General features: G+C 59.4%; 1 protein-coding gene across 1 annotated transcript in view; it reads left to right on the top strand.

Moving 5' to 3' along the window:
• The window catches only part of LOC125627942 (immunoglobulin superfamily member 1), a 101,819-nt gene extending 78,051 nt beyond the window's left edge, over window positions 1-23,768 (top strand). The window contains exons 17-19 of the mRNA XM_075122313.1: window positions 19,487-19,771; window positions 20,977-21,267; window positions 22,701-23,768. Coding sequence (XP_074978414.1) covers window positions 19,487-19,771; window positions 20,977-21,267; window positions 22,701-22,867 — 743 coding nt within the window. The 3' untranslated portion in view covers window positions 22,868-23,768. The remainder of the gene's footprint in view (window positions 1-19,486; window positions 19,772-20,976; window positions 21,268-22,700) is intronic.
• The last annotated feature ends 1,757 nt before the right edge of the window (window positions 23,769-25,525 follow it).

The following is a 25,525-nucleotide window of genomic DNA, read 5'->3' as shown; positions in this document are numbered from 1 at the left end:
GGCGATGCCTGGCTCCCGCTCCAGCTGCTCCCAGATCCTGCTATAGCCCCAGTTGGGGTCAGGAATCTGTTCCTTAGAGCGGTCATCCTCCTCCAGCTGCACGATTAACTCTGCTTTGGTGAACTTTCCAACGCTCAGCCCTCTCTTTCTGCACAGGGTTACAATGTCCTTCTTAAGGAGACAGTGACAGGCCGTCACTCCGCTCCTCCCAAGTTGTTGTGGACTCACAGGCCCGTGTGTTCTCAGCTCCCCACGGTTTCCAGGGAGAACCCCTAGTGTGCCAGCCCTTCTCGAGGTCACCACCTCTTTGCCAGGGTCGAGCTGCAGACTCCTCCGCCCCTGAGACTGCTCACTGCAGTCCCCAGGGGGACCCCATTACTGCACAGTACTTCTCGCTGGTCACACACTCCCAGGGGTTAACCGCCCCCCGAAACCGCTCCTTTCTGAGCCTTCAGCAGGCCTGGTCCTCGGCAATCCCCCTTCGTGTTACTGCTCCCTAGTCACTTACTGCAGGAAGCGCCATCCACGGGGTGCAGTACATCCCACCACTGCCACCAGTTGTCACGGAGTCCCTGAGCGATGCTCTGGAACTGCTCCCCATGAAGCCAGTCAGGACTCTGGGGCAGTCGCCTTTCTGTGAGCAGCCTGTCTTCAGGACACGCAGCTCACACAGCTTCCACCTTCCTGGGTCTGACCTCGGAGCATTCAGCATCCTCTGCCCCTCCGTGCGCTTCCCCCAGCGAGTCCGCCCAGGCGGGCTCCTGGGGAAGCCAGAGGGTCCTGCACCCCAACTTCGCAGTCAGACGTGACTCTCAGCCAGCCAGTAACACAGAAGGTTTATTAGATGACAGGAACATGGTCTAAAACAGAGCTTGCAGGTGCAGAGAACGGGACCCCTCAGCTGGGTCCATTTTGGGGGGCAGTGAGCCAGACAACCACGTCTGCACTTCACTCCATGTCCCAGCCAGCCCCAAACTGAAACTCCCCTCCAGCCCCTCCTCCTCTGGGCTTTGTTCCTTTCCCGGGCCAGGTGGTCACCTGATTCCTTTGTTCTCCAACCCTTTAGCTCTCACCTTGCAGGGGGGAAGGGCCCAGGCCATCAGTTGCCAGGAAACAGGGTGTCGGCCATTCTCTGTGTCCAGACTCCTGCACACACATGCCCTCTAGGGCTCTGCAATGATCATACACCCTTACCCCACCCCCTAGATACTTAAGAACTGCCTAGGGGAAACTGAGGCACCCCCACACTATTCAGAGGAAACATTAAGAATAGTCCCACTTCGTCACACCCAGTGAAATTGTTTTTCCTAATATCCAAACGAGACCTCCCCCACTGCAACCTCAGACCATCGCTCCTTGTTCTGTCATCTGCCCCCACTGAGAACAGCCCAGCTCCATCCTCTTTGGAGCCCCCTTCAGGGAGTTGAAGGCTGCTATCAAATCCCCCCTCGCTCTTCTCTTCTGCAGCTGGAGGCCGGGGCTGGGTGGGTGCCCGGGTCTGGCTCTCACAGCCTGTCTCCTGTGCGCAGATCCCAGCCTGCCCAGACCCTCCATCTCTCCGAGCCCCACTGGGGTCACCGCCGCAGGGGCAGACGTCACCATCCGGTGTCGGGGGCAGCGCCGGGACGTGAGGTTCTTCCTGCACAAGGCTGGAGACCTGAACCCGCCGCGACACATGGACCCTGCTGGGGACGGGGCCGAGTTCCACATCCCCACCGTGGGCCGGCAGCACGGAGGGAGCTACGGCTGCAGCTACCGGCCCCGGTCAGAGCCCTTCGTCTCCTCGCAGCCCAGCCACCCCGTGCAGCTGGTGGTAGCAGGGGAGGGGCCCGGCTCCACGTCCCCGCTCCCAGCCGGACCCTCAGAAGGTCGGCACCCAGATGGGATGCTCAGAGCCAGGCTCTGCCCAGAGCCCTAGGACTCGCCTGGACAGGGAGCGGGGACAGTGTCACTGGGGGGTTCCCCAGCCACGGGGGAGCCACAGCTCCTGGAGATTTGGTGCCAAGGCAGGGGGATCCCTGCCCCAGGGGCAGCTGCAGAGCAGGGGGCCTTTCCTAGGGGATGCTCCCCTGGCTGCCCCCGAACTGGGGACGCACAGAGGAGTCAGGGCCCAGGGGCTGCCCAGCCGGCAACATCCCCAGCCACAAACCCCCCTCCCTGGGACTGACAGTAACGATCGATCGATGCTGAGTCACAGGCAGAGGTAGATTAAGGTTCCCTGGGGCCCTGGGCCAGAGCAAGGGGGATCCCTCCCTAACGCTTACACCTGCCGTCCCTCTCCTGTCCCGCCTCCTCAGTCTGCGGCCCCGCCCATGGCCCCACCCCTTTCTGCCCCTTCCCCCAGTCCTTGCCCCTATCCCACCCACGGTCCCGCCCTATTCTGTCCCCCCACTGCAGCCCCTCAACCCATTTCCTACTTTCTGCCCCCCCTGTGACGAAGCGGGACTGTTCTGAATGTTTCCTCTGAATAGTGTGGGGGTGCCTCAGTTTCCCCTAGGCAGTTCTTAAGTATCTGGGTGGTGGGATAAGGGCAGGTGCGTGCAGGAGTCTGGACACAGAGAAGGGCCGACACCCTGTTTCCTGGCAACTGATGGCCTGGCCCTTCCCCCCTGCAAGGTGAGACCTAAAGGGTTGGAGAACAAAAGAATCAGATGCCCTCCTGGTCCGGGAAAGGGACAAAGCCCGGAGGAGCGGGGGGCTGGAGAGAGTTTCAGTTTGGGGCTGGCTGGGGACATGGAGTGAAGTGCAGACGTGGTTGTCCGGCTTACTGCCCCCCAAAATGGACCCAGCTGAGGGGTCCTGTTCTCTGCACCTACAAGCTCTGTGTTAGACCATGTTCCTGTTTTCTAATAAACCTCTGTTTTACTGGCTGCCTGAGAGTCAGGTCTGACTGTGGAGTTGGGGAGCAGGACCCTCTGGCTTCCCCAGGACCCTGCCTGGGTGGACTGGCTGTGTGTGATGAAGTGGGACTGTTTAACTCCTTAACAGCTTTCACTTCATCTGAGACCTTGTCAAAGCTATCCACACTGGATATTTCAACAGGAAAGTCAGTGGATCCATTCACAACAGAAAATTTCTGGCTGTTAGGAACTGAAACTTTCTTGATTAAATCACTTTCACACCCTTCAGTTGCAGTAAACTGCTTGCAAAGACTCCATGAGGATTCCTTTCCCGAGGGGCTTTTCTATGCAACAATTCACCCCTCACAGAAATTCTGCTCTTACCCTCTTTACCTAGGGCTTGCTCTAGAGGGACACTTTCCTGAGCAACAACAGACTCTTTCTGGGTTTCCCTTACACCCAGAATTACCTCTGGCCCATCCAGCGGATTCCTACACAATCCCCTTTCAGGCAAACTAACAGACTTCCTAGATAAAAGCTCAGAAGCATTCTCCCTGCTGCCAGCCAGGTTTGCATTTTCACTGACCATTTCCCTCTCCGCCGATTCGTTCCCTGGATTCAAATTCAAACCCTGGGCAGTTACAGGAGCAGGGCCTGGATCCTGTCCCAAAGAGACACAGGTTTCAGAGGAACAGCCGTGTTAGTCTGTATTCGCAAAAAGAAAAGGAGTACTTGTGGCACCTTAGAGACTAACCAATTTATTTGAGCATGAGCTTTCGTGTTTCCACTCCATACGGCTAAATGCAGTGCCTTGCATAATGACAGGTTTCAGAGGAACAGCCGTGTTAGTCTGTATTCGCAAAAAGAAAAGGAGTACTTGTGGCACCTTAGAGACTAACCAATTTATTTGAGCATGAGCTTTCATGAGCTCACGAAAGCTCATGCTCAAATGAATTGGTTAGTCTCTAAGGTGCCACAAGTACTCCTTTTCTTTTTCCAAAGAGACACAGTCACGCCACAACAGGGTCTCGCAGCTGGTACCCTGGGGCACCACAACGACCAGCCAGCCCGACCCCTCCTGGGTCTGCACAGGGATCTGGGCCATAGGCAGGGTGAGGGGATTCATCTCTGGGAACCTCACCCAGCTCACGCATCTGAGGCTGCACCACCCGGGGCCTGACAACAGTTCTCTCTGTCCCAGGATCTCGCCACCCCAGGAATGTCTCCCCATTGACCATCACCTTCCGCTCCCACTGAGGGTCCGAGGGACCTGGCCTCAGGAAACTCCACACAGACATATAGGTTGGGGTCAGGAGTGGGAGCCTGTCCACCTCCCCACCCATCTGGCTGACGGAGTCGATGGCCTTGGGACCCAGCAAGGGAGCTAGACACCAGGGCTTTTCCGCAGGGACCCCCTGGTTCAAATCTCCAGCCTGCTCAAAGGCAGTGAGGTGGCATCCACATCCCCCCCTCCTTAACCAGGGGCAGCAATTTAGTCTCGAGGTTCCCTGCGGAACTGGCCCCCCGGAGTCTATCCCCACTCACCCCTGGGGGGTCCCCTAGGCCTCTCCGCTCCCCCACCGCCAGTTCATGCTGCTGCTGCTTCTGCAGCTCTTTCTCGGGCTCTCGCTGTCTCTCACAGTCCTCTTGCTCTCTCGGACTCGGCTCCAATCCCGTCCGTCTCCGATCCCCGATGGGGAACCCGATTGTGAAGACCCCCGTCTGGTTGGGGACAGGAGTCTTGGGGATGCCTGGCTCCCACTCCAGCTGCTCCCAGATCCTGCTATAGCCCCATTTGGGGTCAGGAATCTGTTCCTTAGAGCGGTCATCCTCCTGCAGCTGCACGATTAACTGTGCTTTGGTGAACTTTCCAATGCTCAACCCTCTTTTTCTGCACAGGGTTACAATGTCCTTCTTAAGGAGACGGTGACAGGCCATCACTCCGCTTTTCCCAAGTTGTTGTGGACTCACAGGCCTGTGTGCTCTCAGCTCCCCACGGTCTCCAGGGAGAACCCCTAGTGTGTCAGCCCTTCTCGAGGTCACCACCTCTTTGCCAGGCTCGAGCTGCAGACTCCTCCTCCCCTGGGACTGTTCCCTGCAATCCCACGGGGAACCCTGTTACTGCACAGTCTTTCTCTCTGGTCACACACTCCTAGGGGTTAACTGCCTCATGAAACCGTCTCTCTCTGAATGTTAAGCACGCCTGGTCCCCGTCAATTCCCCTTCGTTTTACTGCTCCCCAGTCACTTACTGCAGGAAGCACCGTCCACAGGGTGCAATACATCCCACCGCTGCCACCAGTTGTCACGGAGTCCCCGGCGATGCTCTGGAACTGCTCCCCATGAAGCCAGTCAGGACTCTGGGGCAGTCGCCTTCCTGTGAGCAGCCTGTCTGCAGGACACACAGCTCACCCGGCTCCACCTTCCTGGGTCTGACCTCAGAGCATTCAGCATCCTCTGCCCCTCCGTGCGCTTCCCACAGCGAGTCCGCTCAGGCGGGGCTCCTGGGGAAGCCAGAGGGTCCTGCCCCCCAACTCCGCAGTCAGACGTGACTCTCAGCCAGCCAGTAAAATAGAGGTTTATTAGACGACAGGAACATGGTCTAACACAGAGCTTGTAGGTGCAGAGAACAGGACCCCTCAGCCGGGTCCATTTTGGGGGGCAGTGAGCCAGACAACCACGTCTGCCCTTCACTCCATGTCCCAGCCAGCCCCAAACTGAAACTCCCTCCAGCCCCTCCTCCTCTGGGCTTTGTCCCTTTCCAGGGCCAGGAGGTCACCTGATTCCTTTGTTCTCCAGCCCTTTAGCTCTCACCTGGCAGGGGGGAAGGGCCCAGGCCATCAGTTGCCAGGAAACAGGGTGTTGGCCAGTCTCTGTGTCCAGACCCCTGCACACACCTGCCCTCTAGGGCTCTGCAACGATAACACACCCTTATCCCACCCCGTAGATACTTAAGAACTGCCTAGGGGAAACTGAGGCGCCCCCACCATCTGGCCCATCCATTAGGAACAGTCCCACTTCCTCACACTGTGGGAAGCGCAGGGAGGGGCAGAGGATGCTGAATGCTCCGAGGTCAGACCCAGGAAGGTGGAGCCGGGGGAGCTGTGTGTCCTGCAGACAGGCTGCTCCCAGAGAGGAGACTTCCCCAGAGTCCTGCCTGGCTTCGTAGGGAGCAGTTCCAGAGCATCGCCCAGGGACTCCGTGACACCCCCCAGCTGCGGCCCCAAGCCCGGAGAAGCTCTGTCCCCACACCCCGGCCAGGGGCCCAGTGGGGAGTGAGGGCAGCAGCTCCGCCGCTCTTCCGGGCTCGGCGGCAATTCGGCAGCGACTGCTTGGGGTGGCAAAATTGGTAGAGCCGCCCCTGGCTCCAGGGGGCCCCACTTGGCCAGGGCCCCTGGGCACACAGGCCCCATAGGCCCAATGGCTGATCCATCACTGGTTGCAGAGAGCGGGGGGGCGATCCCTGTGTCGGTGTTTCAGCCCCTTCCCCCACCCCGACAGACGCTGGTTCTGTTCCTGCAGGGGAAACCAACACGTTCACGGTCAGTGCAACTGTCAGTGCAACAGAACCCCCCAGATCCACCCCCAAGAGCTCCCTCCCCTGCACTCACAGCCCCCCCAAGGCCTGCGGAAAGGTTGGGTCTTGTGTGACTCCCGCCGGTCACAGACTCTATTTCCAACCCCGAGGCGGGGGGCAGAGCTGCAGGGGGCCACTGGTCAGACTCCCTGGCTGGCCTTAGGTGGGGCCGGGGGGACAGGTGATCTCTCATGCAGCTGGGTCCTGAGCTATGTATGGGTGAATCCCCTGTCCCCACGCCCCATGGGCAGGCAGTGCCATCCCTAGTAGGGGACAGACTCCCAGAGAGGCTGGACGAGGGATGGACTGAATTGGGGTGGAGGGGAAGTGGGGGGCTGTGTCTCCCCTGTTTAACTCCTGTCTCTTGTCAATAGCAGGGTGAGAATTTCTCAAACCCACCATTTGGGTGAGCCCCAGCAGGGTGGTGGCTCTCGGGGGAAGCGTCACCATCCGCTGTGAGGGTTGGCTCCCAGCCCTCCCAGCAAAGAACCCAGGGAATGAATGGACCCTAGAGACTGGACTCTGTGTGATGGGAGTTCGTCGCAGTTTTCAAAAGTGTCCTTCCTTGTGGGGTGGCCCCAGTCTTGGGGAATCTCAGGGTTTACAGGGTCCCAAGAACGAGGGAGCGGAGGCACGGTGTCTGTGGGGCTGGGAGCCCAGCTGCAGGAGGGGATGTGGTTTGCTGGGCGTGGCAGGGAGCTGGCTTTGCTCTGACCGTGGTAGATTTGGTCTGGAGATTGCAGAGAAACCAGCTGATGGGGAAGAAAGGGGCCGAGCGCATAACGGGCTTCCTGGGGCTGCAGCCCCCGGCGCAGTTCCTCATTCCGCTGGCACTCGGGCCTCAGGCTGGGTGGAGCTGGACACTGGGGTGTTGGTGGCAGCACTGGGGGGCCCCCCACTGCCCCATCATGGCGTCTGCTCTCACCATCATCCTCCTCAGTAAGTATCGGAGACAGCCAGGGCGTGTGGCCATGCGGGGCGGGGGGGATCTGAGACCAGGGCGTGTGGCCATGGTGGGGATCTGAGACCAGGGTGTAGGATCCAGTTGCTCTGGGATGTGACCCCTTAACACCACTTTTCTCTCCAGGCTGCTGGCTGGCGGGGCACAGTGGGGCGTGGGGAGGTGAGTATCAGTCTGTGGCGAGGGTGGTAACATCAAGGATGGGGGAGGGGATGCGTGGGGTGGGGAAAAGAGGAATCGAGCCCTGAACCTTCCCCGAAACACAACCCAAACTCACCCTGTGAAGACCCGTCACAGTTCTCCTGTGCCCCGACCCCATGGAGTAACTAGGAGCCGAATCTGGCTCCCAGGCTCTGACAAAGAAGCCAGGATTTGAACCGTTCACTGGTTCAAAGTTCTGCAATGCCCAGGCTGTGAGGATCGGCGGCGGGGACACCTGGATTTATTTCAGCTCATATAAACGCTAACAGGGCCCGTCCGTGGGCTCTAGATCCCCTCGGGGAACCGAAAGGTTCCCGGTCAGAGCAGCCGTGGGGGAGAACCCCCCAGATCCACCCCTGCCCCGAGATCCACCCCCAACCGCTTCCTACCCTGCACTCACAGCCCCCTGTTCCCAAGGCCTGCGGGAAGGTGGGTCTTGTGTGACTCCCGCCGGTCACAGACTCTATTTCCGACCCCGAGGCGGGGGGCAGAGCAGCAGGGGGCCACTGGTCAGACTCCCTGGCTGGCCTTAGGTGGGGCCGGGGGGACAGGTGATCTCTCATGCAGCTGGGTCCTGAGCTATGTATGGGTGAATCCCCTGTCCCCACGCCCCATGGGCAGGCAGTGCCATCCCTGGTAGGGGACAGACTCCCAGAGAGGCTGAATGACAGATGAACTGAACTGGGGCGGGAGGGAGGCAGGGGTGGGGTGTCTCCCTTGTTTAACTCCTGTCTCTTGTTGAAAGCAGGGCGAGAATTTCTCACGCCCACCATCTGGCCCAGCAGGGTGGTGGCGCTCGGGGGAAGCATCACCATCCGCTATGAGGGTCGGTACCCGGGCATGAAGTTCTTTCTGCGTAAAGCCCTGGGCCTAGCAGAGAGGACGCCCGGCCGGGGAGCTGCAGAGCAGGGGGGGCCTTTCCCAGCTGACATATCAGTTAGGGGGTGATGGGCGGAGCTGAAGGTTATAAACCTCAGTGTGTAGTAGAGACTTGTACAGTCCCCTACAAGTCAGGGGTGGTGCAGTGCACAGAACCCAGGAGTCCTGGACCCCATCCCTCCTGCTGTCACCCCACTCCCTTCCCAGATCTGGGGAGAGAACCTGGCTCCCAGCCCTCCCAGTAGAGAAGCCAGAGAGTGAACGGACCCTGGAGACGAGCTGTGATGAAGTGGGACTGTTCTTAATGTTTCCTCTGAATAGTGTGGGGGTGCCTCAGTTTCCCCATGCAGTTCTTCAGTATCTAGGTGATGAGGTAAGGGTGTGTGATCATTGCAGAGCCCTAGAGGGCAGGTTTGTGCAGGGGTCTGGACACAGAGAAGGGCCAACACCCTGTTTCCTGGCAATTTATGGCCTGGACCCTTCCCCCCTGCAAGGTGAGAGCTAAAGGGTTGGAGAACAAAGGAATCAGGTGCCCTCCTGGCCTGGGAAAGGGACAAAGCCCAGAGGAGGAGGAGGGGCAGGAGGGAGTTTCATTTTGAGGCTGGCTGGGACATGGAGTGAAGGGCAGACGTGGTTGTCTGGCTCACTGCCCCCCAAAATGGACCCAGCTGAGGGGTCCTGTTCTCTGCACCTGCAAGCTCTGTTTTAGACCATGTTCCTGTTGTCTAATAAACCTCTGTTTTACTGGCTGGCTGAGAGTCACGTCTGACTGCGAAGTTGGGGTGCAGGACCCTCTGGCTTCCCCGGAGCCCCGCCTGAGCGGACTCGCTGGGGGAAGCGCACGGAGGGGCAGAGGATGCTGAATGCTCCGAGGTCAGACCCAGGAAGGTGGAAGCTGTGTGAGCTGTGTGTCCTGCAGACGGGCTGCTCACAGAAAGGCAACTGCCCCAGAGTCCTGACTGGCTTCATGGGGAGCAGTTCCAGATCTTCACCCAGGGACTCCGTGACAACTGGTGTTAGCGGTGGGATCTACTGCACCCCATGGATGGCACTTCCTGCAGTAAGTGACTGGGGAGTAGTAAAACGAAGGGGGATTGACGAGGACCAGGTGTGCTGAAGATTCAGAGAGAGACGGTTTCGGGGGGCGGTTAACCCGTGGGAGTGTGTGACCAGTGGGAAGGACTTTTGCAGTAACAGGTTTCCCCTGGGGATTGCAGCGACCGGTCCCGGGGCGGAGGAGTCTGCAGCTCGACCCTGGCAAAGAGGTGGTGACCTCGAGAAGGGCTGGCACACTAGGGGTTCTCCCTGGAGACCGTGGGGAACTGAGAGCACACAGGCCTGTGAGTCCACAACAACTTGGGAGGAGCGGAGTGATGGCCTGTCACCGTCTCCTGAAGAAGGACATTGTAACCCTGTGCAGAAAGAGAGGGTTGAGCACTGGAAAGTTCACCAAAGCACAGTTAATCGTGCAGCTGGAGGAGGATGACCGCTCTAAGGAACAGACTCTTGACCCCAGATGGGACTATAGCAGGATCTGGGAGCAGCTGGAGTGGGAGCCAGGCATCCCAAAGACTCCTGTCCCCGACCAGACGAGGGTCTCCATGATCGGGTTCCCCATTGGGGGATCGGAGACGGACGGGATTGGAGCTGAGTCCGAGAGAGCAAGAGGACCGTGGGAGACAGCGAGAGCCCGAGAAAGAGCTGCAGAAGCAGCAGCAGCATGAGCTGGCGGTGGGGGAGCGGAGAGGCCTAGGGGACCTCTCTGGGGTGAGTGGGGATAGACCCCGGGGGGCCAGTTCCGCAGGGAACCTCGAGACTGAATTGCTGCCCCTGGTTAAGGAGGGGGGGATGTGGATGCCGCCTCACTGCCTTTGAGCAGGCTGGAGATTTGAACCAGGGGGACCCTGCGGAAAAGCCCCGGTGTCTAGCTCCCTTGCTGGGTCCCAAAGCCACAGACTCCGTCAGCCAGATGGGTGGGGATGTGGACAGGCTCCCACTCCTGACCCCAACCTATATGTCTGTGTGGAGTTTCCTGGGGCCTGGCCCCTTGGACCCCCAGTGGGAGCGGAAGGTGATGGTCAATGGGGAGACATTCCTGGGGTGGCGAGATCCGGGGACAGAGAGAACTGTTGTCAGGCCCCGGGTGGTGCAGCCTCAGATGCTGAGGGGCTGCGTGAGCTGGGATTAGGGTCCCAGGGACGAAGCCCCTCGCCCTGCCTATGGCCCAGATCCCTGTGCAGACCCAGGAGGGGTGGGGCTGGCTGGTCGTTGTGGTGCCCCAGGATACCAGCTGCGAGACCCTGTTGTGGGGTGACTGTGTCTCTTTGGGACAGGATCCAGGCCCTGCTCCTGTAACTGCCGAGGGTTTGAATTTGAATCCAGGGAACCAATTGGTGGAGAGGGAAATGGTCAGTGAAAATGCAGATGACCTGGCTGGCAGGGGGGAGGAGCAGCTAGGCTTAGGCTACCTGCCTGCCTGTAACCAGTTGTCACGGAGTGTGGGGGAGTCCAGGCCCTGCACCCCTCTTCCTGGGATTCACTGAGACTCTCAGCCAGGCTGTAAAGCGGAAGGTTTATTGGACAACAGGAACACAGTCCACAACAGAGCTTGTGGGTACACCCAGGACCCCTCAGTCAAGTCCTTCTGGGGGAGCAGCCGTGGAGTTCCCTGCATTCCTCCACCCAGCCCCAAACTGAAAACTAACCGCCCCCAGCAGGCTCTCTCCTGCAGCCTCTGTTCACATTCCTGGGCAGAGGTGTTACCTCCCCATCCGGCTCCTGGCTCAGGTGACAGGCTCTCAGGTCTCCCATCCCCAGGGCACATTCCCAGGTCAACACTCCCCCCTCCCTGCTGCGTCACATCTCTCCCCTCTTCGAGACTGAACTGAGTGGGGTCACTGTGACCAGTGACCTGGGGAAGTTTGGGGCCCCCTCTCCGGGACAGCGCATCCGCTATCAGGTTGGCAGTTCCCTTCACATGGACCACGTCCAGGTCGTAATCCTGCAGGAGCAGGCTCCACCTCAGGAGTTTGGCGTTGGCTCCTTTCATCTGGTGCAGCCAGGTCAGGGGAGAGTGGTCGGTGTAGACGGTGAAGTGTCGCCCGAAGAGATAGGGCTCTAGTTTCTTGAGGGCCCACACCATGGCCAGGCACTCCTTCTCGATGGCCGCGTAGTGTTGCTCCCGGGGTAGCAACTTCTTGCTCAGGTACACGATGGGGTGTCTCTCCCCCTTTTCATCCTCCTGCATTAACACCGCCCCCAGTCCCGTGTCTGAGGCGTTGGTGAACACCACAAAGGGCTTGTCAAAGTCTGGGTTTGCCAGAACTCGGCCACTGACCAGAGCGTCCTTCAGCACCCGGAAAGCCTCCTGGCACTGCTCGGTCCAGACCACCTTGTCTGGCTTCCCCTTCTTGCATAGCTCAGTGATGGGGGTGGCTATGGCGCTAAAGTGGGGCACAAATCTTCGGTAGTATCCTGCCAACCCAATAAAGGCTTGGACCTGCTTTTTGGTGCGGGGAGCGGGCCAGTCTCTGATCACCTCCACCTTGGCTGGTTCCGGCTTTAGGCGGCCACTCCCCACCCAATGGCCCAGGTAAGATACTTCCGCCATCCCCACCTTGCATTTCTCCCTTTTTACAGTCAGCCCAGCCCCCTGGAGTCGGTCCAGCACTTGTCTAACCTGGGACACGTGGTCCTCCCAGGTCTGGCTAAAAACACAGACGTCATCAATATACGCTACGGCAAAACTCTCCATCCCCCTCAGGAGCTGGTCCACCAGGCGCTAGAAGGTGGCCGGCGCTCCCTTGAGGCCGAAAGGCAGGGTCAGCAACTCATAGAGCCCCAGAGGGGTGATGAAGGCCGATTTCAGCCGGGCATCTGCATCCAGCGGCACTTGCCAGTAGCCCTTTGTAAGGTCCATGGTGGTGAGGTACCGAGCTCCTCCCAGCTTGTCTAAGAGATCGTCAGGCCTGGGCATGGGGTAGGCATCCGATACAGTGATGGCATTGAGCTTCCGATAGTCCACACAGAACCGGACCGACCCGTCCTTTTTGGGGACCAGCACCACGGGCGAGGCCCAACGGCTGGCAGATGGCTGGATCACCCCCAAAGCCAGCATGTCCCGGACCTCTCTTTCCAGGTCCTGAGCAGTTTTCCCTGTGACTCGGAAGGGGGAGCATCTTATCGGCGGGTGCGACCCTGTCTGCACCCGGTGGACAGTCAGATTAGTGCGTCCAGGCTGGTTGGAAAACAGCTGTCGGTACGGATGCAGCACCCCCCCTGACCTCAGCTTGAGGGGCAGGGGTTAGCTGTTGCGAGAGGGGAATTGTTTCCAGGGGGGAACCAGCTCTGGTCCCAGGGAATAGATCTACTAAAGGGTCATCTCCCTGCTCCTCCCAATGTCCACATACAGCCAACACCACATTCCCCCTGGCATAGTATGGCTTCATCATATTCACATGGTACACCCGGCGGTGGTGCGCCCAGTTCGACAGCTCCACCACATAGTTTACCTCATTGAGCTGCTTGACAACCTTGAAAGGGCCCCAGTGGCGTAGGCACGGGCCCGCGCCGTGCGGTCATACCAGACCTTCTGCTTCTTCTGGGCTCTGGCCACATTCTCCCTGGCCAGGCCCATGAGTTCAGCCAATCTCTCTCGGAAGATCAGGACATACTCCACCACTGACTCTCCATCGGGAGTGGCCTTCCCCTCCCACTCGTCTCTCATCAGGTCCAGGGGGCCCCTCACCCTCCTGCCATATAACAGTTTGAAAGGCGAAAATCCGGTAGACTCCTGGGGCACCTCCCTGTACTTGAACAGCAGGTGAGGTAAGTACTTGTCCCAATCCTGCGGGTGCTGGTTCATAAAGGTTTTCAGCATCATCTTTAGCGTCCCGTTGAACCTCTCCACCAGCCCATTGGACTGGGGGTGATAAGCTGAGGCCCAGTCGTGCCGGACCCCACATTTCTCCCACAAGCACCGGAGCAGGGCCGACATGAAGTTGGAGCCTTGGTCTGTCAAGACTTCCTTGGGGAACCCCACTCGGCTGAAAATGGTCAGGAGCGCATCGGCCACGGTGTCTGCTTCAGTGGAAGCTAAGGGCACTGCCTCGGGGTAGCGGGTGGCGAAATCTACCACGACGAGAATGTATTTCTTCCCCGACCGGGTCATCTTGCTGAAAGGCCCCACGATGTCCATGGCCACCTTCTGGAAAGGCTCCTCTATGATGGGCAAAGGTCTCAAAGTCGCTTTCGTCTTGTCCAGGGCCTTCCTCACCCTCTGACGGGGTCACAGGATTGGCAATACTGCCGGACCGTGGTAAAGACCCCGGGCCAGTAAAAGTTCTGTAGCAACCTCTGCCGGGTGCGCCGGATTCCCTGGTGCCCTGCGAGGGGGATGTCATGGGCCAGGTACAGGAGCTTGCGGCGATACTTCTGGGGGACCACCAGCTGCCTCCTGATCCCACAGGACTCTACTTCCCTTGTGGGAGCCCATTCTCAGTACAGGAACCCCTTCTCCCACAGGAACCTCTCCTGGCAGCCTCTCCTCATGGTCCGTCCCACACCGAGGTCGGTCAGGTCCCTGAGCTTCCGCAAGGAGGGATCTTTCCTCAACTCGGCCTGGAACTCAGCGGCTGGGGAAGGGATGGGGACCGGTTCCCCCTCAGTGGCCGGGTCTGAGGCCTCAGCCTCTCTGAGCTGTGCCCCTCGGCGCTCCCTCCCCACAAGGGTAGGGTCCTGCGCCTCCGGTGTGGTACCCTCCCCAAGGTCGGGGTGCAGTGCCCCTCGCCGGCTCTGGCTACGGGTCACAACCAGGGCGGTCTGGGGCTTGCTTGGCCAGTCCTCTAGGTCTCCCCCCATCAAAACCTCAGTGGGCAAATGGTGGTGTACCCCCACATCCTTGGGGCCCTCCTTGACCCCCCATTTCAGGTGTACCCTTGCCACGGGCACTTTAAATGGGGTCCTGCCCACCCCCGTCAGGGTCAGGTAGGTGTTGGACACCACCCAATCTGGGGCCACCACCTCGGGCCGGGCCAGCGTCACCTCCACGCCCGTATCCCAGTATCCATTGACCTTCCTCCCATCCACCTCCAGGGGAACAAGGCACTCGCTCCGGAGGGACAGCCCCACGCCCACCCTGTAAACCGAGCACCCTGAGTCCAGAGCATCCAGCCCTCTGGCGGAGCTGGCCTGGGGTACTCTTCCCTCCGGAGCAGGTGGTAAACTGGCAGCCCCCCTTGCCTGGGTCGTCTGCCCCTCGTCCAGCTGGGTCCCTACCCAGTTAACCCTGGGTAGGTTGGGTCTGCTCAGTTTGTCCCTGAGCCTGGGGCACTGGGTCCATACGTGGCCTCTCTGGCCACAGTGATAGCAGCTCAGGTCACGTTGGTCCCCTCGAGCGGGTCGGAGGGGCCCGACGCCAGGCATTCCCCTTTGGAGGGGGCTCTCCATATTTCCTCGCTGGGAGATCCCAGGGTGACTCTCTGTCTGCATTGGGGGGGGGGGGGGGCCGTTCCTTTGGGACTCCTCCCGGCTACCCCCTGACCGACTGTTCACAAACTCGTCGGCCAGCTGCCCTGCGTGCTGGGGGTTCTCGAGCTTTTTGTCCACCAACCACAGCCTCAGGTCGGAAGGGCACTGTTCATACAGTTGCTCCAGTACGATTAGGTCAAGCAGGTCCTCTTTAGCTTGGGCCCCAGCTGTCCACTTGCGGGCATATCCCTGCATGCAGTTGACCAGTTGTAGGTAGGTGACCTCAGGCATTTTACGTTGATTCCGGAACCTTCTCCGGTACATCTCGGGGGTCAGCCCAAACTCACGGAGCAGGGCCTGTTTGAACAGTTCATAGTCCCCTGCCTCCGGCCCTGTCATCCGGCTGTACACCTCCACGGCTTTGGGGTCCAGTAAGGGGGTGAGGAACTGGAGCCTGTCGGCAGGGTCAACCCTGTGCAGCTCGCAGGCATTCTCAAAGGCCGTCAGGAAGCTATCTATGTCCTCCCCCTCCTTCCGCTGGGCCAGGAAGCACTTATCAAAGCTCCTTGCAGTCTTGGGTCCCCCCGTACTCACCGCAGCTGGGGCCCCACTGCTCCTCAGCCTGGCCAGCTCCAGTTCATGCTGTCTTCGGTTCTCCTTCTCCTCCTGCTCATGCCTACGTTGCCTCCCCTTCTCCTGACACTCCCGCTCCTTCTCCTGGTGCTCCCACTCCTTCTCCTGATGTTCCCGCTCCTTCTCCTGAAGTTCCCACTCCTTCTCCTCCTGCTCATGTTGACATTGTTTTTCATGATCCTCCACCTCCCTCATTTTTATCTCCCTCTCCCATTCCAGCCGTATCCGCTCCAGGGATGGGGAGCTCCGCCGGGAGGATCCCCTGCTGGCTGCCGGGGTCAGGGTGCCCTCAGTATTCGCCGGGCTTCCCCCAACCCCTCCCCCAGGCATAGGTAGGAAGAGTCTCGGGATGTCCTCGGCAGCAGTCTGACCCCTCCCAGCCCAGTCAGGCCCCAGGGCCCATGCTGCATCCGCCGGGCAGCTTCCCTCCGGGACAGGGATCGGGTCATCCAAGCGATCCCTCTCCTCCAACTGGGCAATCAGCTGTTCCTTGGTGGACCTCCCAATGCGCAGCCCCCTCTGCCTGCACAGCTCCACCAGGTCGCTCTTAAGGCGTTTAGCGTACATCTCCCTGCTGGCCACTCGCAGGCCGGGCAGCTTTCTACGGTTTCCAGGAAAAACCCCTCGTGTGCCAGTCCTTCTTGAGGTCACCACCTCTTTGCCAGGGTCGAGCTGCAGACTCCTTCGCCCCTGGGACCGCTCACTGCAATCCCCCGGGGGACCCTGTTACTGCAAAAGTCCTTCTCTGGTCACACACTCCCAGGGGTTAACTATCCCCTGAAACTGTCTCTCTCTGAATGTGCAGCACGCCTGGTCCCCATCAATCCCCCTTCGTTTTACTGTTCCCCAGTCACTTACTGCAGGAAGCGCCGTTCACGGGGTGCAGTACATCCCACCGCTGCCACCAGTTGTCATGGAGTGTGGGGGAGTCCAGGCCCTGCACCCCTCTGCCTGGGATTCACTGAGACTCTCAGGCAGGCAGAAAAACAGAAGGTTTATTAGACAACAGGAACACAGTCCAAAACAGGGCTTGTGGGTACACCCAGGACCCCTCAGTCAAGTCCTTCTGGGGGAGCAGGGAGCTTAGACCCCAGCCCTGGGGTTCCCTGCGTTCCTCCACCCAGCACCAAACTGAAAACTAAACCCCCCCAGCAGGCTCCCTCCTGCAGCCTCTGTCCACATTCCTGGGCAGAGGTCTTATCTCCCCCTCACCCTCCCGGCTCAGGTGACAGGCTCTCAGGTCTCCCATCCCCAGGGCACATTCCCAGGTCAACACTCCCTCCTCCCTGCTGTGTAACATCATCACACCAGACCTCTGGGGCTGGGTGGGACAGAGAGATGCTCCCCGCCCCCCTTGCTCCCTGGAGCACAGCGGTTGCGGGGGGGGGGGGGGGGGGCGGCTCACGCTGGCTCTGATGCAGTGAGGAAAGCAGCGAGCTCGCTGCCTATCCCCACTGGGACAGCAAGGGCAGCGCTGAGCACAGTGGGAGCTGAGACCCCCGCTGAGTGGGGGGAGACACAGGCAGGGCAGGGGATCTGTGGGGAGTGGCAAGGTGCTTGGTAAGGAAAGTTTTGATGAGCCTAGGCAGCCTTGTGAGCTGATGGCTGTGTCTAGTCAGCAGGGTGGGAAGGCGAGGAGAGTGGAAGATGAGTGTCCCTGGATCTTACCTGTTAGCTGGGTGGAGAATTGTGACAGGGAAGGAAATGTGCCTGTGACTTGCCTATGGAGGGAGCTACCCTGATCTCCAAGCAGTTGTCTGTGACCAGCCTTGTGTGCTGGGACAAGGGGAAAGAGATCCCAAGCTGTGTGTCTGGGAAAGGAGAAAGTGTGTCCGGCTCTTCTTTGTCTGTGGAGCAGACAGAAGGGGCCTTTCAGCCTGTGATGGTTGAGGGTCGTGCAGTTGTCTCAGAGTTGGTTCTGGATTCAGCTAAAGCCCAGGTAGGGAATGGTCCTAAGTTTGTGTCTGCTCGGGAGAATGGCCCTGTAACTAGGTCGCATTCAATTAGTGTCTATGCAAAATCCCAGAGGCCAGACAATTCTGGTGCTTGTATTTTGCCTGTTGCTAGTGTGTTGTTGGGAAAGGGTGTAGCAACTCTGTCTGATCAGGGTGAGATCCTAGCCGGGGCACAAGGAGAGCATGAAGGTGATGTGATTGTGTTACCTACTGAGGGTGCGGAAACCTGTAGCAAGAAGGAAAAGATTCCTGAACTTGTTTGTGGCAAAGGGAAGGAGAAGGCTTCTGACCTCTTATCTAGGAAGTCTGTAAGTTTGCCTGAAAGGGGATTGTGTAGGAATCCGCCGGATGGGCCAGAGATAATTCTGGATGTAAGGAGACCCAGAAAGAGTCTGTTGTTGCTCAGGAAAGTGTCCCTCTAGAGCAAGCCCTAGGTGAAGAGGGTAAGAGCAGAATTTCTGTGAGGGGTGAATTGTTGCATAGAAAAGCCCCTCGGGAAAGGAATCCTCATGGAGTCTTTGCAAGCAGTTTACTGCAACTGAAGGGTGTGAAACTTATTTAATCCAGAAAGTTTCAGTTCCTAATGGCCATCAATTTTCTGTTGTGAATGGATCCACTGACTTTCCTGTTGAAGGATCCAGTGTGGAGAGCTTTGAGAAGGTCTCAGATGAAGTGAAAGCTGTTAAGAAAGTTAAAGAGTCCTCTAACCAAGTGGCTGTGTTTGGCCAGCTTGTTAGGGAGAAGACCCAATCCCAGTTTGACCCCGTGGGGTTTTGGGGTGGCCAAAGGGCAGAGGCCACATAAACCTTCCTACATGCGGCCTGCGAGTGCTATCGACCACCCCCGACCTAAGGGAGGGCGTGAAACTGGAAGGGCCTGGTGTAACTCCTACCAAGGAATGGGAGAGATGTTGGGGCATCCATGGGAACGTTGGTGGTTTTGAACTTCCCCAGGTCACCGGCTAAAGTGACCCCGCTCAGTTCGATCTCGAAGGGGGGAGAGATGTGACGAAGTGGGACTGTTCTTAATGGTTCCTCTGAATGGTGTGGGGGTGCCTCAGTTTCCCCTATGCAGTTCTTAAGTATCTAGGTGTTGGGCTAAGGGTGTGTGATCATTGCAGAGCCCTATAGGGCAACTGAGTGCAGGGGTCTGGACACAGAGAATGGCCGACACCTTGTTTCCTGGCAACTGATGGCCTGGGCCCTTCCCCCCTGCAAGGTGAGAGCTAAAGGGTTGGAGAACAAAGGAATCAGGTGACCACCTGGCCCGGGAAAGGAACAAAGCCCAGAGGAGGAGGGGCTGGAGGGGAGTTTCAGTTTGGGGTTGGCCGGGACATGGAGTGAAGGGCAGACGTGGTTTTCTGGCTCACTGCCCCCCAAAATGGACCCAGCTGAGAGGTCCCGTTCTCTGCACCTGCAAGCTCTGTTTTAGACCATGTTCCTGTTGTCTAATAAACCTCTGTTTTACTGGCTGGCTGAGAGTCACGTCTGACTGCGAAGCTGGGGTGCAGGACCCTCTGGCTTCCCCAGGATCCCTGCCTGAGCGGACTCGATGTGGGAAGCGCAGGGAGGGGCAGAGGATGCTGAATGCTCCGAGGTCAGACCCAGGAAGGTGGAGCCGGGTGAGCTGTGTGTCCTGCAGACAGGCTGCTCACAGAAAGGAGACTTCTCCAGAGTCCTGCCTGGCTTCATGGGGAGCAGTTCCAGAGCATCGCCCAGGGACTCCGTGACACTGGCCTGGCCTGTCTCCTGCTAGGGAGCAGAGCTTTGGGCCCCCAGGGGCTGGGGTTGCTCCGTGTCTCATGTTGTTAGCCCAGGGCTCAGAGGAAACTCTGGGCCCCTGTGGAAAGGCATCCAGGAGCCCGTCCCCAGGCCTGCCAGGTCTGACCCACCACTGAGGCTGCGTGGTGAGGACGGGTCCCAGGACTGGGTGATGGGGTCTGCGTCTCACGGCCTGTCTGCTTCCCCCTGCAGAGCCCAGCTACCCCAAACCCAACATCTCCCTGAGCCCCAGCGGGGGGGTCTCCCTGGGGGGAGCCGTGGCCGTCTGGTGTCGGGGGCAGCACCAGGGCATGCGGTTCGTGCTGAATAAAGAGGGACGCCATTTCCCAGCTGTGGATCCGAAAGGGTTGGAGGCTATGTTTCCCATCAGCAACGTGAGCCGGGATGACAGGGGGAGATACAACTGCTCCTATCACAGCAGATCGGGGTCAGCCGCCACATCGTCCCCCAGCGACCCCGTCGAGCTGGTGGTGAGAGGTGAGGGGCCCGGCTCGGCATTCCCATTCCCAGCCCCAGCCAGACCCTCACAGCGGCTCGGTGCTAATGGGTCGCTCAGAGCCAGGCTCTGCCCTGAGCCCTGACGGGATGCCCATCATAGAATCATAGAATATCAGGGTTGGAAGGGACCTCCGGAGGTCATCTAGTCCAACCCCCTGCTCAAAGCAGGACCAAATCCCCAATTTTTGCCCCAGATTCCAAAATGGCCCCCTCAAGGATTGAACTCATAACCTTGGGTTTAGCAGGCTAACGCTCAAACCACTGAGCTATCCCTCCCCCCATGGAGCAGCAGCCCCTGGAGACTCGGGGCAGGGAGGTGACTTTAACGCTTTCCCTTGTGCGTAGGAACCGTGATCCCCTCCGCTCTGTTCTCCAGGCCCCGCCCCAGACAGTGCCCCAGTCGGAGCTGAATGAGGCAGGGGCTGCAGGGGAAGTGGTGGCTTGGTGGACACAGTGCTGGGCTGGGACCCAGGAGATGTGGCCCAGCTCCTGGCATGGCCACAGACTCTGTGTGATGGGAGCATGTCATGATTTTCAAAAGTGTCCTTCAAAAGGGCCTCAATCTTGGGGGACTGCAGGCCAAGCGCCAGAAACCGAGATGCCCACAGTTAGTGGAGACCTCTGCAAATGCTGGCCTCAATAGCGCTGGATCCCTTGTGTTGGGGGAGCATGTAGGGTCCCTGCCATGTTCAGGGTCCCTTTGTGCCAGGCACTGCATAAACACAGAATGAAGAAACAGTCCCTGCCCCTGAGAGCTCACTAACAAAGTGAATCTGTCTGTGCCTCAGTTTCCCCTTGTGTAGAAAGGGGATAATGATGCCTCCCTGCCTCCTGGGGGGCTGGCAGGGTGACTCCCTTTCTGTGTGGGGCTCAGGCCCTGTTGTGCTGGGCCCTGGAGACAAGCCCGTGAGTAGCTGTGTGTCCAGGGCAGGCCAGATGCAGTGAACGAGGCAGGGGCCACAAACGGGCATAGGAGGATCCCAAGCAGTAGGGAGCCGTGGCTCGGTATCTGTGGGGCCGGGAGCCCAGCTCGCAGGGCCGGGATTCTGGGTGGGGGGACTCTGGGATCTGGGAGAGAATCTCTGCCCGGGGCCCTGGATCTGCCCGTGGCTGGGGCCTGCCAGGGAGGCTGGGGCTGGGTGGGTGCCCGGGTCTGGCTCTCACAGCCTGTCTCCTGTGCGCAGATCCCAGCTTACCCGGACCCTCCATCTCTCTGAGCCCCACTGGGGTCACCGCCACAGGGACAGACGTCACCATCCGGTGTCGGGGGCAGCCCCGGGACGTGAGGTTCTTCCTGCACAAGGCTGGAGACCTGAACCCGCCGCGACACATGGACCCTGCTGGGGACGGGGCCGAGTTCCACATCCCCACCGTGGGCCGGCAGCACGGAGGGAACTACTGCTGCAGCTACCGGCCCCGGTCAGAGCCCTTCGTCTCCTCGCAGCCCAGCCACCCCGTGCAGCTGGTGGTAGCAGGTGAGGGGCCCGGCTCCACGTCCCCGCTCCCAGCCCCACACCCGGCCAGATCCCTCCGGTCTTTGCACTGATGGGACGCTCAGAACCAGGGTCTGCCCTGAGCCCTGGGCCCAGCAGAGGGGACACCCAGCCATGCAGCCGGGATGGAGTCACTTGGGGGTTCCCCAGCCGGAGGAGGTTCAGGGCAGAGGGAGGGGGGATCCCTTCCCCCAGGGGGAGCTGCAGAGAAGGCGGCTTTTCCCAGGGGGATGTTCCCCCCTGTTGCTCTTGTTCTTGGGACCCATAGAGGAGGTTGGGTCCTGGTCCGGGGTGGGGGGCAATTACTGTGGAAACAGGACGTGGTGCCCAGGGGTGGGTGGGACTGAGACATCAGGGGGAGGGGCAACCCCGGACCCACAGCTCCTCCTATGCCTCCTGCTCTGCAGATCGCAGCCGAGAATTTGCTGGGGGATCCCAGGGGAGGGACAGGATCTGGGGGACTGGGCTGTGAAATTGGGCCCAGAGTCCTCTGGCAATAACCCCCCATTATTGGGCCACATGACATCCCCCTGGCAATAGGAGTGAGCATTACCGAGAATTTCCTTGGTTCTTGCTTCCCCTCCTCACACTGGGGTCTCAGGGGACCCCCTGACTCTCCCCCAATAGATGTTCTGCTGCCTCTGGCTGCGCCCTGGTCCCCAGGGCCCTGGGCACCACCCGAGTGTGGGGGGCAGCGGGTGATTTTCCAGCCTCCCCCTGCACGCTCTGCCTGGCTGTGTTTGGCAGTAGCCAAGATACCCCAGGGACGGGCTCACTGCACAGCAGACAGGCTGGGGCAATGGCACCTGTGGGGGTGGACAGAGGGGATCCTATGGGGACAGGGAGGTGGGGTAGTTCCCTGCTGTGGGGGGCTAAGACCCTGAGGCTCTGATTGTCCCCATCCCCTGGCGTGGTCCTGGGGTGCTGGGTGTCTTGGGGCAGTTGGTCCACCCGGGAGCCCCCTTCATTGGGGAAGCTGAGGCTCAGCCCCCTGGGGCAGCAGGACATGGCCTCACCTGAGGGGTCCAGCCCTGGGGAGATCTCAGAGCCGCAGCACCTGGAGACCCCCAGAGGGGGGCTGGGCTGGACCTGCTGGATGGGGTGTTGGGGGCTCCACTCCTGGGGCAGAGCTAGCTGCTGATCTCCCCATCTGAGCTGCCAAGTGACTCTCCCCTTCCCTCTGCAGCAGCCCCCGCGGGACACCAGGATTTCACCTATGCCAACATCGCCCGCCTGGCCCTGAGCGCCATGGTCCTGCTCATCATGGGGCTGATCCTGGCTGAGGCCTATTACAGCCGCTCGAGGGAGGTGCCCTAGGTGAGGTGATCCCCCGCTTCTGAGCCCCTTGCTGCCCCCAGGACTTGGGCCCATGGTGACACGGGCCCCTCTAACCCGCTGTCTCTCTGTGCCCCCAGGAGTCTGGATCCGGCCGTGCAGGGAAGAGAATCTCCCCGGGGGACGAGCCGCTTCCCCTCGGGGGACTGAGATGCCAGCAGAAACCCCCCTGCCCCCAAATACCCCTGGCTCAGAGAATCCTCACCCCAAAACAGCTCCCGACCTGACAGCAGCTCCCCTGGATTGAACCCCCAGTGCCGTCTATGACACTGCACTCCATATGTTTATGGAAATATGCTTATGAGTGTAAATATAATGTAACTGGAATATTCTTTAAGCAAAAGGTCTCTTGGAAGGTATCATTAGAAAACTTATGATCTACTGAGTGTGGTCATCCTATTTATATGCATGTATCATTCTTGTATCTAAAACTCGAAATATGACGTTAACTCTGAAGTCACTTAATGGTGGTTTAGAATCTTGATGGCCCCCACTGACTAGGACAATTGGCTGTAGATGGTTTATTTACCTGCAAGCCTTCTTGTGGACCTGGGGACCAGCCTGTGGGTAATGAAGAAGGAGGCCTCACAGGGACATGTGACCATGTCACCTGATACTGGAATCGATCTTAAGCCTGGTGCTTTTCCATTTAGAAGGAGGGGTGGGAACCCAGAGAGAGACAAAGGAGTCCCGCCTTTGGCCAAAGCTATAAAAGGGAGTGGAACAGAACAAAGGGGGCTGCCAGACATGAGGAATCGCCTAGTTACCACCTGAGCTAAAACTAACAAGGGCTGTACCGGGGAAAGGATTGGGCCCAGACTAGGAAGGAGGCTAGTCTGGGAAAGAAGCTTCTTGGAACAGCTCTAAGGGGGAGATTTACCTGTATTCAGTTTCTTAATGCATTAGGATTAGACTTGCGTGTTTTGTTTTATTTTGCTTGGTAACTTACTGTTATTACTTGAAACCACTTAAATCCTACTTTTAATACCTAATAATATCACTTTTGTTTATTAATTAACCCAGAGTAAGTGATTAATACCTGGGGGAGCAAACAGCTGTGCATATCTCTCTATCAGTGTTATAGAGGGCGGATAATTTATGAGTTTACCCTGTATAAGCTTTTTACAGAGTAAAATGGGTTTATTTGAGGTTTGGATCCCATTGGACGCTGGGTGTCTGGGTGCTGGAGATAGGTGACCTGCTGAGCAGGGTTTGGTCAAAGCCTGCAGCTTTGGGGGTGTGGACCAGACCTGGGTCTGTGTTTGCAGCGGACTCGTGTGTCTGTCTCAACAAGGCAGGGTTCTGGAGTCTCAAGGTGGCAGTGGAAAATGGCTCAGAGGTAATCCCAGCATGTCAGGTGGCAGTCCGAAGGGTGTCTCTCTGACTGAACCCGTCACACCGTGAGCACGAGCCCCTGCGGTACCTGCTAGAGGAGTCGCCCCTGGGCGGGGAACATTGAACCCTCTGGAGCAGAACCTGGAGGGTGATGGGGTCCCACTCGCTGGCCCAGCCAGGCTGGTTCTGCCCAGGGCTGCCAGTGGGGAGCAGGGACAAAGCAGGACTCAGCATGGGGAAGGCACCACCTGCATCTGCGGGGAGCCCAGAGCACTGGGGAGCCGGGCACTTGATAACTAGCCCCTTCCCGGCCGGATTCCCAGCACCGCCCGCTCTGCCCGCTCCCTTTCCTTGGGGCTGGGCACCCGGCATTTCACAGCCATGGTCACCCCACCCGCCTGCCACCTGCCGCTTCGCAGCCAGCACCTGCCTGGGGGTCCCCATCGAGTCTAAACTGGCCACCCCCAGTTATGGCCTCCTTCTCAGACACCTGCTGTTGTCCCCCGTCCATCCAGGACCTCACTGGGCAGGGTGCGTTAGGCCCTAGCACTTTCCCAACCCGCAGCTGGGTAGTTAAATCCCCCAGGACCACCAGGGCTCATCGCCCAGCCCTGAGCTGGGCCTCTCCCCGCACCCCACAAAATCCCATTCCCCGCAGCATCCCCAGACAGAGCCCCCAGTCCCCTGTGTGTGGGGAGGCTGCGTCTGGCCCTGGCGCTGGAATAACGGCACTTACTGCACCCCCAGTGTTTGTCCCCCTCCTCTCTGTGCAGTGGGGTCCCCCAGACCCTTTTCTGTCCCCCCTTTCTCCCCAGACCTCCCCTTCCCGGTATTTCTATTGTACAAACCCCCAGAGCTTCATGCCCCCTGCCCCCCAAATCTCCCCACCCCAGGGGCGGCTGTGATACCAGAGCCTCCAAATGTCCCCTAATGTTGCAGCCGACGAAGGCGAGTGAGAAGTTCCGGCAGCCTCACGAGAACCTGGACGAATGAACGTTGGGGGGAACGTTGGCGAGAAAGAAAGACAGGATTTGTCCAACCCGAGTGGCCGCCAGACAGACCCCTTGGGCGGGGCTGGGGCCCGCCTGGGACACAGGAGAATGGGGGGAGGAGAAATGCATGACCCAAAATTGGGGTGCTGGAAACGAGGCCTCATTGGTGGATAAAATATTGCGGGGACAGGACGTGCCGCCCACCACCCTTTGGGGCCTTAAAGGAAGAGACTCGCTTCGCCCTCCCGGCTGCCACCCCCCGTCTCCTGGTCCCCCCGGGCCGTCCGGACCCTGCTCCGCGGAGACGTCCTGAGCAGAGCGGGCGGAGAGAGGAACCCCGACGCCATCGCCCCTCCCCCGGCTGAACCCCCAACCCGGGAGGAAATGGGGTCGGACTTTCACAGCAGCCGCGGCGATGCCGGCTCCAGCCCAGCTCCACCGGCTCCTCTGCCCCCCAGGACAGTCGCTAGCGTCTCCGGGGCCAGCGGGGAGACGCCCAAACCTGGGGGATTTTCCGGCTAGAGACTCGCTCCAGCGAACGGGGCCGGGGCTGGAACAAACCCCTCGTTTCACACGGC

Source organism: Caretta caretta, chromosome 23, assembly GCF_965140235.1.
Source record: "Caretta caretta isolate rCarCar2 chromosome 23, rCarCar1.hap1, whole genome shotgun sequence".
Taxonomy (NCBI): domain Eukaryota; kingdom Metazoa; phylum Chordata; order Testudines; family Cheloniidae; genus Caretta; species Caretta caretta.
The sequence above is the reverse complement of the archived record's forward strand: the minus strand, read 5'-3'. Positions and strand labels throughout refer to the sequence as shown.